The sequence below is a fragment of the Nelusetta ayraudi genome, unplaced genomic scaffold (genome assembly GCF_046127955.1).
Source record: "Nelusetta ayraudi isolate G7.1 ecotype Tasmania unplaced genomic scaffold, CSIRO-AGI_Nayr_v1 ptg000003l, whole genome shotgun sequence".
NCBI classification, from domain to species: domain Eukaryota; kingdom Metazoa; phylum Chordata; class Actinopteri; order Tetraodontiformes; family Monacanthidae; genus Nelusetta; species Nelusetta ayraudi.
The window spans coordinates 1553185-1565000 of NW_027466053.1; the positions used below are offsets into that span (position 1 = coordinate 1553185).

The following is an 11816-nucleotide window of genomic DNA, read 5'->3' on the forward strand; positions in this document are numbered from 1 at the left end:
GGTGGAAGTAGTGAGAGTGGCAGACAGGCAGGGGTGAGCTGCAGGGTGAATATAAAATTACTTACAATGCTCTCATTATATTCAGATATTAATATGTATATGAATAAATTATTAAAATACAGAAAGACACGCATATATGTACATATGTATATGCATATATTTTTTATTCATTCATTTTCCATACCCTGGATATGCATATAGAATAGAATAAAATAAATGTACTTTATTGATCCCAAATTGGGAAACTACATTATCCTATATGTATATATGTTATTGTGTAATTATTAGACCTCAAATTAGTTTAACGTTTTAATTTAAAATCTAATCGATATAATTAACTATAGAGAATGTTTAATTATAAAACATTTCAAATACATTCGTTGTTTTTACTGCTCTCCATATTATTACACGATGCCGTTTAGGAGGAAGGGAGGCGGGAGGGAGCGAAGAAGAAGAAGAAGCAGGGGAGGGTCTGATTGCGCGCTCCCGTGCGCGCCCACCTCCTGTCTGCCACCCGCTCCTCCACCGGTCTGTTCGCTGACTCAGTGCCTTAAGCAGCATCTCCGTCCGTGTACCCGAACAGCGCTGTAGTGCATCTCCAGTGGAGGAGGAACCCCAGCAGCCATGGCCAAGACAGCAACCGGTAAGTTGGACTGAACGTATCTGATGACGGACGCATCGCTCAGATCTGCCCACCGGGCGCAGCATCACGTCTACCCTTTGAGCTGGAGTCGGCCTGGTATTGTCCGCCATGCGTGTGATATGGCTCCCCTCTGAAGACGATGTTGCATCAATTGTGTTTAGCAGGAAGCGGATTTAAATCACCCAATCTGGTCTTCTTGTCGAGTGTTTTGAGGGGTGGTGGTGCATGTTGTCTCCAGCATGAGACCCTCCCAGTTACGGCAGCATCATTGTGAGCTCGCCTCCTCTGCATCCTCCATACACTTAATTGCCTCCCCCTCCCAAACACGTCGCTTTCATTTCCACACATTCAGCCGCGTTTCCCCCCTAAAAACTATGATTCCTATTGCGGATTTCTTATCACCTCTCGCTCCTGCCGGGCATATTTGTTGTTGTTTTTTTTTTTTACTCCAATCAAGTCCGTTCCGTTCACACCGCCGCACCTGCGCTGCTGCTGCTGCTTCAGCGGCCCCCAGCATGCAGCATAATGCAGACGGACCCCACCCAAGATGCTGGGCCGCCGCGCGCACAGCGCAGAGCCGAGATCGAGGCGCTTCAATCCATCCCGCGGTTTTTACATAACTCGGCTAAAATTAAACCTGGATGGAAGTGCTGCTTTGAAAAAACAAAAAGACAAAAAAAAATAATAATAATAATAATATATATACCGCCTTTGATTCCACCCTTCGTGCGTCCCCACCTTGATCAGGTCGGTTTATTTTGGGACGCCTCCATCCCTTTTCGCTTCCTCTCATGCTATCAGATGCGTCTCCAGTGGTGCCAAATGTTGTATATCAGGCCATTTAGGACCAACAGCTGAGGAGTATTCAGGTTCTTTAAGAAATCATGTTGTTTTAATAACAGGGCCGACAGTGCAGCCTGCTGCTCACCTCTCCTGGCCGCTGCAGGCCAATCAAGGCGTTTAGCTCGTGGCCTTTGTTTGGCCTCTTTTATTTGTATGTGAACACATACAAGGTGCCTTGACATGTGCACTATGCCCATTGTGCCCCTGGTAAATAGAGCGCTGTGTGCAGCCGCTGCATCACAATGGGCCCGTGCAGTCGCGGGGAGACAGGTGCGTGGCGAGGGTGGGAGGCAGCCGGGCCGAACCCTGCAGCGAGGGGCCACTTCAGCCAGCAGAACACTGTTAGAGTGACCCCCCTCCCCATCCCCCAACCACCACCACCTTCCTCTCTTTTTCGCTTAAAAGCAAATATTCCGCCATCCCTCCAGTTGCAAGGACCCGCATCCGATGCTAATGTTGCAAAGCTAACCTTCCATGCCTTCATTTTGGAAACATTCGTGGGATTTGCCACATACTCTGTTAGGTCTTTTTGCCCCCCAGCTGTAAATTCGACTGCCCCAGGTGTATTACTGAGAGACCGGCAAATGATGTTTTTATGTTCCTGCAGCCTACAAAGAGAAGATGAAGGAGCTGTCCGTCCTCTCCCTCATCTGCTCCTGCTTTTACCCAGAGATGCAGAAAAAGCTCGAACACGAGTTTGAAGGTACAGATGAAATAGTGGTTCTCTCCCTCCCAGCAGCGCCGTATCCACCCTGCGCTGATTGTAAATAACGACTGAGCCGATACAACTGCTGAACAGGTTGTTTTTGCTGGTGCTCTCCGTTCCCCAGACATGAAGGTCAAACCCATCAACAAGCGGGCCTCGGGCCAGGCCTTCGAGGTGATTCTCAAGCCTCAGTCTCCGGTGTCGGACGTCGCCCCAACCTTCTCCACATCCCCCAAGAGGGACATCTCTTTGGAGGACATCGAGAAGAAGCTGGAGGCGGCCGAAGATCGAAGGAGGGTGGGTCTCGATGGTTTCCGGCTGCTCTTCGGTTTCATTCAAGCGGTTTATTTCCTTTCTTTTTCCTTCGCTGTTGACCAATAGTACCAGGAGGCCAGGGTGCTGAGGTCTTTGGCAGAAAAGCGGGACCACGAGAGGGACGTTTTGCTAAAGGCCATGGAGGAGAACAGCAACTTCAGCAAGATGGCTGAGGAGAAGCTCCAGCAGAAGATGGAGCAGATCAAGGAGAACCGCGACGCTCACATGGCTGCCATGTTGGAGCGCCTCCAGGAGAAGGTGAGACGGTGGAAGCCTCAGGAAAAACGCCTCACTCGGGTCACAAACGCGCCATTCTCATGCTTTTGTTACGATGCTTACAGGAGAAACACGCGGCTTTGGTGCGCCGGAACAAAGAGCTGAGGGAAGAGCTGACAGCATGAGCTCAGCGCCGAGCCTGACCTCCATCCATGGTCCATCCATGTCCCACCATCCAGTCCCGCCTCCTTCTTTGCCCCGCCCCCACCCCACTCCCAGCAGTAACCGCACCCTGGAGGTCTCCAGGTTCCAGGACCTCCCACCCACGTCACACACTTACACACACGCACACGCACCCACACGCACACACATGCACACACACATACACACACCACTGCACCGCCAGTATTCACCACAGTCAGTATTACCAGTGCATACAAGCATCAGTTAAAGTCATCTTGAGAAAGGATTTGTTTGTTGTAGGGATAGTTTGAGAACATGGTTATTATTTTGTACATACTTTTTTTGTTTTGAAATCTATCTATCTATCTATCTATCTATCTATCTATCTATCTATCTATCTATCTATCTATCTAGGTGGTAGTACATGCAAAGTTTTGTATTGCGCTACACTGTGCGATGCTTTCGAATGTTACGTTTGTGAATTGACCGATAATTCAGTTCATGAAATTTTGCAACCAGTTCCTTGTGAAGAGCTCTCGGTGTTGTGAGTTTGGCTGTGGAACGACGTTTGCGGTGTCACGTCGACCATGACGACGGTGTCTGTGTAAAGGATTGGCCATGGGTGTAGCCCAGACTGGGGAAAAAAGGAAACTCAAAGGGAAGAAATGGCACATCCCATTTGTATGCTCCTCATGCGCACCTGCTCCTGTTCGACATGCACGCTCGGAAACTAACGCGTTAAACTACATGGAGTCCTTGAGTGTCCCGCCTCCCCTCAAATGAACCTCGTAAGGAGTTTGACAGATTGTCAGAATCTCTTTGCCCAAACAGAACAACGGTTTCTACACTCGCAGACCCCCATCAAACTTTTAATTTGTCAGTTTATGCATCCGAAGAAAGGATTGATGTCATTCATATTATTTATACAGTACTTGTGGATTAACCTCTTGAATGTTATGACACCATACTGTTACCATGCATATTGTCTTGGACAGTGGAATGTGCTGTTGACCCCTCCCCCCCAAAGCCCTTGGTATTGATAGCGTGAACATAATGTTTGTCTGTGTAGGTGTGTGTGAATGCAAATTTACCACAAGGCATCACTAGCCTCTGCTGTCTCTAGGGGATTAGATGGAGAATGGACGTATTACATTTAGCACACTGAACTAGTGTCTTTTACTCGACAGTCCCACTGATATCTGCCTGCATCCTCTGCTGCTTGTGTTTTTCCCTCCATATATTTCTCTGTGAAAGCTTTGCTGAATAAAGGTTTGGGGTTCTGTGAACATGGCATGCACCATCTCAAACTTTTCTGTGCTTAAAGAAGCGGAAACATGTAAACTGCCAAATAAAGAACCAGTTATCTACACATACAGACCAAGTGGACGATCGTTATTTTGCACTCATTTGCTGTTCTAACTCCATTCAAGTAGTTTTGTCTTCATTTATTCTCCATTTGATTCATTTGTTTCATTTATTCAAACCAGTTAAAAGAAAACCAATAAATAAATCAAATATGTAAAAATGCTGAGGCCAAAATAATAAAAAATAAAAAATTGAGAAGACCACTCTGTAACAACATTGTAACCAATCGTTGTTTAAAAGTGTGTCAAATGAAGTACATAAAAGCTATCTTGTTCTACCAAAGGGTTGGACTAGACAGTTAAAAAAAAAAGAAAAAAAAAAGTGATAGTTAATCAATCACAGCATGCCAGAGACAAAAACAGGACAGAAAACATAACTACCAAAAATGACATTTTGTTTATCCTTTACAAATTCCTGTCCATATCAATCTTATAACCTATACCTCTATAATAACCTGTGATACTTAGTGAGAATGTAATGTTCTCATGCTCCCTGCAGGTGCTCCACAGATTAACTCCTTTTACTCATATGCAATGTGCTTTTGTGTTTGTATGTACATACTGTTGGACTGAATGAATGAATGAATATAATTATGCTTTTTTTTTTTTTTTTTTTATCCTTACATGAAACAAAGTTTGGATGCCATATTTAAAAATATATGGAGAAATGCTCTTTAGGTGTCCATGCGTGTTCCATCGGCGTCACCAAAAACAAACAAAGCATGAATGCAGGACTATATTCCTCCAGCAGGTGTCAGTATAAGACTTTTTTTGTTGCAGCTTTCTGTGATCGAATTCACCCCATCCAAAAAGTAGGTCACTGGCTCGACGTCTTTGAAAACCACGAAGTAAATGAAGAAGTTAAGTAGGTGAAAAGCCTTGATCAATGGGGTCGTCGCTGTCTGAATATTTATCTGAGAACCAAGACATTGATCAATCTATTAAGTTGAATGCCAAATAATCACTCACTGTAGACAAGATAGCACCAATAATCCACATTTATTTGCCACAAATTGCTGGCTTTGCTGTCTGTGCGTTTTAAGTTTTCAGATTTATGTCTGGATCTGAGGAGGATGATCACACACAGGAAGCCCCCCCCCCACCACAACTACTACCACTACCACCTCCTCCCACGCAGCCACACACCAGCCTGGTGCAGCACTGACAGGAAGACGCTCTTTAAGACAATGTCTGTCGCTGGGAGTATTGGAGGTGAGGCTGCGACGCAGCGGGGCTGAATGCTGATTTAGTGCTGCAGCCGCCTGTGTTGTTGTTTTGATATGCTTTCCCTCCAATGTCCCCATCCTGTTCACACTATTGTCTCCGTTTCAGACCAACCCGAGCTGGTGAGGTCAGGGCAACATTGTCAAGGATTTCCTCTGGCCCTTAATGACTTCCTGTGTATTCATGAAACCAACAATGCTCTTAGATTTGGTTATAGACCTGGCAGGAAAATAAAGTAAAAGGCCTCCAAAAATAACCAGGAGCTCATGAATTTGGGACTAACTCGCAACAAAAATGCAACTGCACACAGTATAATATGGAAAACTAAGAGCTTAAAGTCACAATTCTCTTTTTTGCAAAGACTGTAAAACAATATCATACAAATGAAAAAATACATTCCAGAACTTGAAAGGAGAAACAGTACCATGCTTTGGATCTTCTTTTTTCTATTTGAATGATTTATTTGTACAAAAATATTACAAATAGAAGAATGGAAGTTTCTGATTCAAAAGGTTAGTCTTCAACAATGGCACATAATCATATTACATCAGAGAGGCTCTGTGGCCACTGAAGTAACAAAATGAGTAAACTAACTCTACATATGTTTAATGCAGACTGCTGCTGGCCAAACGCAGCCACTTCAGCATGTGGCCTAAACATCACCGACATTTGCGTATAAAGTAAGTTAACGGCATTGAAGTCAAATTACACCCACCAACCAGAAGACAGAGAATTCTACCTACATTAGTTATCGGAATATCTTTTACACGTTCAAAGCCATATTGAGGGGATGAAAACTGCCAGCAATTTCTGCAACTTATTTTCCATACCTAATAAAATACCTCAATTTGTCTCTGTAGTTCCTAGAGAAAAAGAAAAGAAAAACAAATTGCATATGTTTCTGCCCAGTCTTTGAAGATGGCCAACAGCTCAGCTGCTGCCCTCAGTCCAGCGATTGGCTTCAGAAAGCCCCGATCTCCGTCCCCCAAGGCCTGTAGGGCTTGGACAAGGTGGAGGAGGAGCCGATGGCGCTCAGGGACGACGGGGACATCAGAGGCAGAGCGCCGAAGGACAGCGGGAAGGCCGAGAGTGACGAGAGCGACGACAGCAGCGGCGGCGTCAGCTTGGATGGTGGGAGAGGCAGACTGAGGGGCAGAGAGCCGTTGGGGGGCACCCTGAGGGACTCTGATGGGGGGACGCCACTGAGTCTGGACGTCCCAGAGGCCTCCGAGGAGGAGGAGGAGGAGGAGGCGGAGGAGGAGGAAGAGGAAGTGGAGGATGATGATGATGATGATGATGATGATGATGAGCAGGAGGCGGAGGAGGCCGGGCTGCCGTTGCCTCTGGATGCAGGTGTCCTCCCCTGGGGGTGTTGCAGAAGGAGGGGGTGGGCAAGGTGCGCGGGGGCGGAGCCGTACGCGGCGGCGCCCCAGGCTAAGTGTTCCAGTCCGGCGTGAACCTCCCTCTGGGAAGCGTAGTTGCTGAGGTGGGACACCAGGCGGAGGCGCAGGGGGTCCGTGCTCTCCCGACCCTCCACGATGCTCAGGTAGCGGGCGGTCTCGGCCAGGCACTCCCTGAAGCCCAGGCTGCGGTAATCCTTGGCAAGAGCGTGAGCCTCGAAGAAGCCTGGTGGCAGCAGGGGGCGCTCAGGGTGAGACACTCCACTCACTCCGTCATCTTCAAATACACTGCACGAATGAATAATTAGGTACCTTTTCCTCCAGAGGCATGGAGCATCTTCAAGTGGTCCACAGTCATTTGCAGAATCTCTGCCTTCTCCAGCTTGGCTGAGCCCTGCAAGAGCAGCAGAGAGGAGGGTGAGCAGAGCCTTCAATGACACACACTTCTTCTTGTATTCAAAAACAAACACACAAATCAATAAATAGTGGTGATCAGTTTACCTGCTTCTCAAAAGCACTTGGCACCAGTCTCCTCAGCTCCGACAGACTGTTGTTGATCCGGTCACGTCTCCTTTTCTCAATAATCTGCCAACAGGTTGAAAGAAAAAAACAAAACAAAAAAAAACAACCAAGTCACGAACGAGTCGCGTGATGGGGCGGCAGCGCAAAGGTACGTTCAAGAGCCACTTTGGCGGCTGAGATGATGAGTTCACGTACCCCCCTGCGCCTCTTTCTGGCTTGAACCTGGGTGGACGTGGACGGCGACATCGAGCCGTGGGAATCCAGCGGGCTGAAGGATTAACCAAAACAAACAAACAAACAAACAAAAAACGTTGATTATTAGAAATGTTGATTCGATTGTTAAACTCAGCATGAATAATAATAATAATAATAATAATAATAATAATAATAATAATAATAATAATAATGTCTCGCAAATATTATACCTAAACTCAGATGAAACGGCTATACTCTGCAGAAAACAATACTCTAATCAGATAGATGGACATCTAAATCAGACATTCTCACCCAGCCTCGTCGCCACTGTCCTTTTCCACATCGACATTGTCGTCCAGGTCGCTGTCGGACGAGCTGTAGTTGTGACTCCGCTTCATGGTGCAGCCGGCAGACTGGCGGTGACCTCAGCGCTCGTGTCGCCGCACTGACAGCGGAGTCTCGCGGCTCTCAAGCTTAAACAGCGGAGCTGCCGCCGTGCCAAGGGGGCGGGGCTCTTGGCAGGACGGGGCGGGCCTTGGGAGGCTCGGAGCCTGTCAAATGGAACTCGGTTATATAAAGTGCACACGACACGCTCCAGCACACCTGCATCATCTTCAAAGAATATTGTTGAGCCGTGAGAGTGACGCCTATTGGCTGAGCCGTTGCCTCGTGTTGTGACTTTAATTGGTGTGGAAATAACCTTAATATACTGGCAGCTAATTGAATTTAATTAATGATAGAGTTGTTTATTCTGATTCAATGAATACAAACATACTATTACTACTATTACTACTACTACTACTGCTACTACTACTGCTACTACTACTACTACTACTACTACTAATAATAATAATAATTGGACTGCTTGCAGAGGTAATTTGTGACTGTTGTTTGTTATAGCAACCAATACACTACCAGTCAAAAGTTTGGACACATACTTGTGATTTAATTTTTCTTTCATTTTCATGACTATTGATATTGTAGATTGTCACTCAACGCAGCAAAACTATGAATGAACGCATATGGAATATGTATGAAACAAAAAAGGGTGAAATAACTCAAGCAAGTTTTATATTTTAGATGATCTAGAATAGCCACCCTTCATATAAAATATAAATATATAAATATACATATTGAACTTTTTTCTTTTGCCACATTAATCCACATATCTTGCTCATATATTTGATGTCTTCAGTGTGTATCTACAGTATAGAAAGTAGTCAAGATAAAGAAGAAACAGGTGTGTCTACACTGTTGACTGCTAGTGTAAATATATTTTCTTCTTCGACTTCCTGTCTGTGTTTTGATTGAGAGTGGATTTGCAAGACCTTGAGTGTTTCCGGGGACTCATCCCGCCGATTAGTCCCTTTGCCTCAACCTTCTCCGACCCCCCGACCCCCTGCCACCCCACCCCACCCTGCTGAGACCTCCAGTGCTTGAGCAACAGGCGGCATTGTGGGGGGAGCCCTCTTCCTCCGTGGCCATTGTGGAGGACACATGGCCTATTAGCAGAGTGTGTTGTTCATTGTCCTCTGTCAGCTGCGCGCTGATCAGCCAGGAGGCCCCGGCGTTAACCCCTCAGCGTTGCCACAGTCTCTGTGGAAACCTCCTTCACAAGGCATCCATCCATAGATGTTTTTCCCCTCTAACCGGCTTCCCACTCACACCAACTGGGTTCGACTAACTGGTGCAGAGAGCCCTTCAATAACTTGGAATGAAAAGAGAAGCTAATCTCTTCAGAGCAAATCTCCAGCAGCCACAGAAGAAATATTTGAATACAACCGGCTCGCGGGCTGCATTTCTGTAAAAACAAGACAATTTCTGTGCAACGAAAGTGAGTTTTGGGGACCGGGTGGTCTGCTGGAGGTGTGAACATTCAGTGACCTCGCTAATTCTTCTGGGTCAGAGGCCAGACTATATAAAACGAGGCAGCTTTCCAGCAGATCACCTCTGACAGCTTTTGAAAAAAGTGAAACAGTCACATGGCGCATATATTCCTGCATGACGCGGTCATATTCCACTCTACCAGCCAAACAGCGGGAGGCATTTTCCTGCACAGTCACGAACATTTGAGAGCAGCCTGCAAGTGGCACAGCCGTACAATTCTGAAGTTCTGACAGGCATGATTCCCATTTGGCGTGAATCTTTATACCTTCACATACATGGATATGTTTAATAATTTGCATTACTTCAAAAGATACTGATAAAAAAGATTATGAAGAGATTCTATAAAACATAATATTTATAATATATAATATTATGACATAAAATATTTGGTCCATCCAGCACAACTGGCATCTCGGAAACTAACTTCAATAACTTTAATACAACAATGTAACTTTCACTCCTGAAAGGCCACTTTAAATCATAACTGCTGCATTTTTTCTAGTCTTCAATAACACCTGTGGGGAATATTTTAATGCTTCATTTCTTAGGTTTGTTTGTTTGTTTGTTCTTTTCAAAATAGCCATTTGTCATTATGCCATTTAGGTGAAAACTTCCACTGATTTCCTCCTTAAATTCTTAAGCACACAATTTCTCTTCAAAACTGTGCTGAAAAAAAAACAACATTTAAACTACTCGGTGTAATTTCAATGCACACAGTCACGTCTGGTGACTCCATCCGAGAACTCCCCCTCCCCCCACCCCCCCACCACCTCCCCTCTATTGCACTTCCTTGCAGAGGAGGAGCAGCTGTTTGGGTGCTTCCGTGCGTCAGGTCAGTTGTCGACTCTGGGAGCGAGCGCTTGATTCCTGGGAGCAACTGCGGAGCCCCCACAGAGTCAGCAGGGGTCTCCACGCTGACAGACGCAATGTGGCGGCTTCACTCACCCTTGTCCATGCAGCGTGTGCGCAGATGAGCCTCTGTGCATTGCTTCTCCCCGATGACCTGCGCTCCCTGTCAGCACGCACTCTCGCTAAAAATAATCCACAGCTTTGGGTTTTTCTTTTCAACTAGCTGGATTTACAGCTTCCTGACGCGCTCGTCGTTGAGTGGCTTCAAAATGATTGTGTCTTGTGAAGAGAACTGAACTGCAGGCTGCCTGCTGCAGCATCAGCTTAGTAGTGCTGTCGTCCAGACGGCACCAACCCAGACCGAGACATTATCGAGACCAGAGAGCATCGAGACCAGACCGAGACTTTACCTATCAAAGAAAAATTACAACAAAACAGAAAAAAAAGACCAATGTCTTTTTAAAATTCCAGTTTGCTTCTCAATGGAACAGCAGCTTCTCTTTCCAGCAAGGTGTCTCTGAATCATTTTCTCTAACATTTTGCTGCTTTGCCAACTATTTTGAACCATTTTCAAAACCACAACTTTGCTTCATAAAAGACCGAGATCCTTAAAAAGTGGTCTGGAGACCGAGACCAGTGTGAGGTACTGCATCACTCCATCAGCTGCCCTCGGAGCCGAACCGTACAAGGCCTTTCCTGACTCCCTGCATCAAGCCGGCCAGGGTATATTTGGGATCACTTCACTATTGTTTACGATGCCATTATAGAAATGTGGCTGTGCAGTGGCAGCGGCTCTTCACATGGTGTCCATTACGCAGGACACAAACCACTCTGCTCGCACCTGACAACGCCGTCAAGGTCCCTCTCATTAGCGCCGCCATTTCCCTTCGACCCATTAAACATAATTAGCAATTCAACCACCACCACCCCCCAACCCATGAAAGCCTTGACCTTTTTTGTGTTTTGTTTTATTTTCTCTGCTCCGCTCTGTTTTGAACGTGTTTGATGCAGCGGCCTTGATGGTCTGCGCTCGCCGTCCTTCTCTGAATGACCCCCACCGCCGCTCCCCCCATTAATTGAGCCCTGGAACATGTCGGCGCGCCCGTCCACTGTGCGGCCCTCACCCTCCGCGCCGCTCTGGAGGAACTTCTCTCCAGGAAGCTAAGAGGCCAGGAGCGAGCGTTTGTTTGGAACTGGCGTGTGCCCAGCTGCCTTCCTCCGTCTCCCCTCGGGTCTCCCCTGGTGACACTTTGTGCGGCTGCCGCGGCCTGCGTGTGTGTTTGTGTGTGTGCGTGCGGGCCAGAGTGTGCGAGTGTGTTTAGGAGGTGCTGTTTCCCACAGCCCCGATCTAATTCTGTGGTAACTCAATCTCCGTGTGAGCGCTTCCCGGCGAGCGCTCTCCCACCCGCCGACGCTCCCTCCCTCTGGCCGGCTGAGTGGCTGAGTGTGTCTGACAGAGGCTGGCGCAT

The 11816-nt window shown here is 46.7% G+C and overlaps 2 protein-coding genes across 2 annotated transcripts; one reads left to right on the forward strand and one right to left on the reverse strand.

Annotated features, from left to right (window-relative positions):
• Positions 1–483: 483 nt before the first annotated feature.
• Positions 484–4283, forward strand: LOC142889560 (stathmin-2-like). The gene is made up of 5 exons (XM_076028388.1): positions 484–643; positions 2094–2189; positions 2317–2489; positions 2574–2765; positions 2849–4283. Exons 1-5 carry the CDS (start codon positions 625–627, stop codon positions 2906–2908), a joined length of 540 nt encoding a protein of 179 aa, XP_075884503.1. The 5' UTR covers positions 484–624; the 3' UTR covers positions 2909–4283.
• A 1648-nt stretch (positions 4284–5931) lies between these two features.
• LOC142889473 (hairy/enhancer-of-split related with YRPW motif protein 1-like) lies at positions 5932–8075 on the reverse strand. Its single transcript, XM_076028252.1, has 5 exons — positions 7924–8075; positions 7612–7684; positions 7396–7479; positions 7207–7288; positions 5932–7120 (listed from the first exon to the last, which is right to left on the reverse strand). Exons 1-5 carry the CDS (start codon positions 8007–8009, stop codon positions 6456–6458), a joined length of 990 nt encoding a protein of 329 aa, XP_075884367.1. The 5' UTR covers positions 8010–8075; the 3' UTR covers positions 5932–6455.
• Between the last annotated feature and the right edge of the window lie 3741 nt (positions 8076–11816).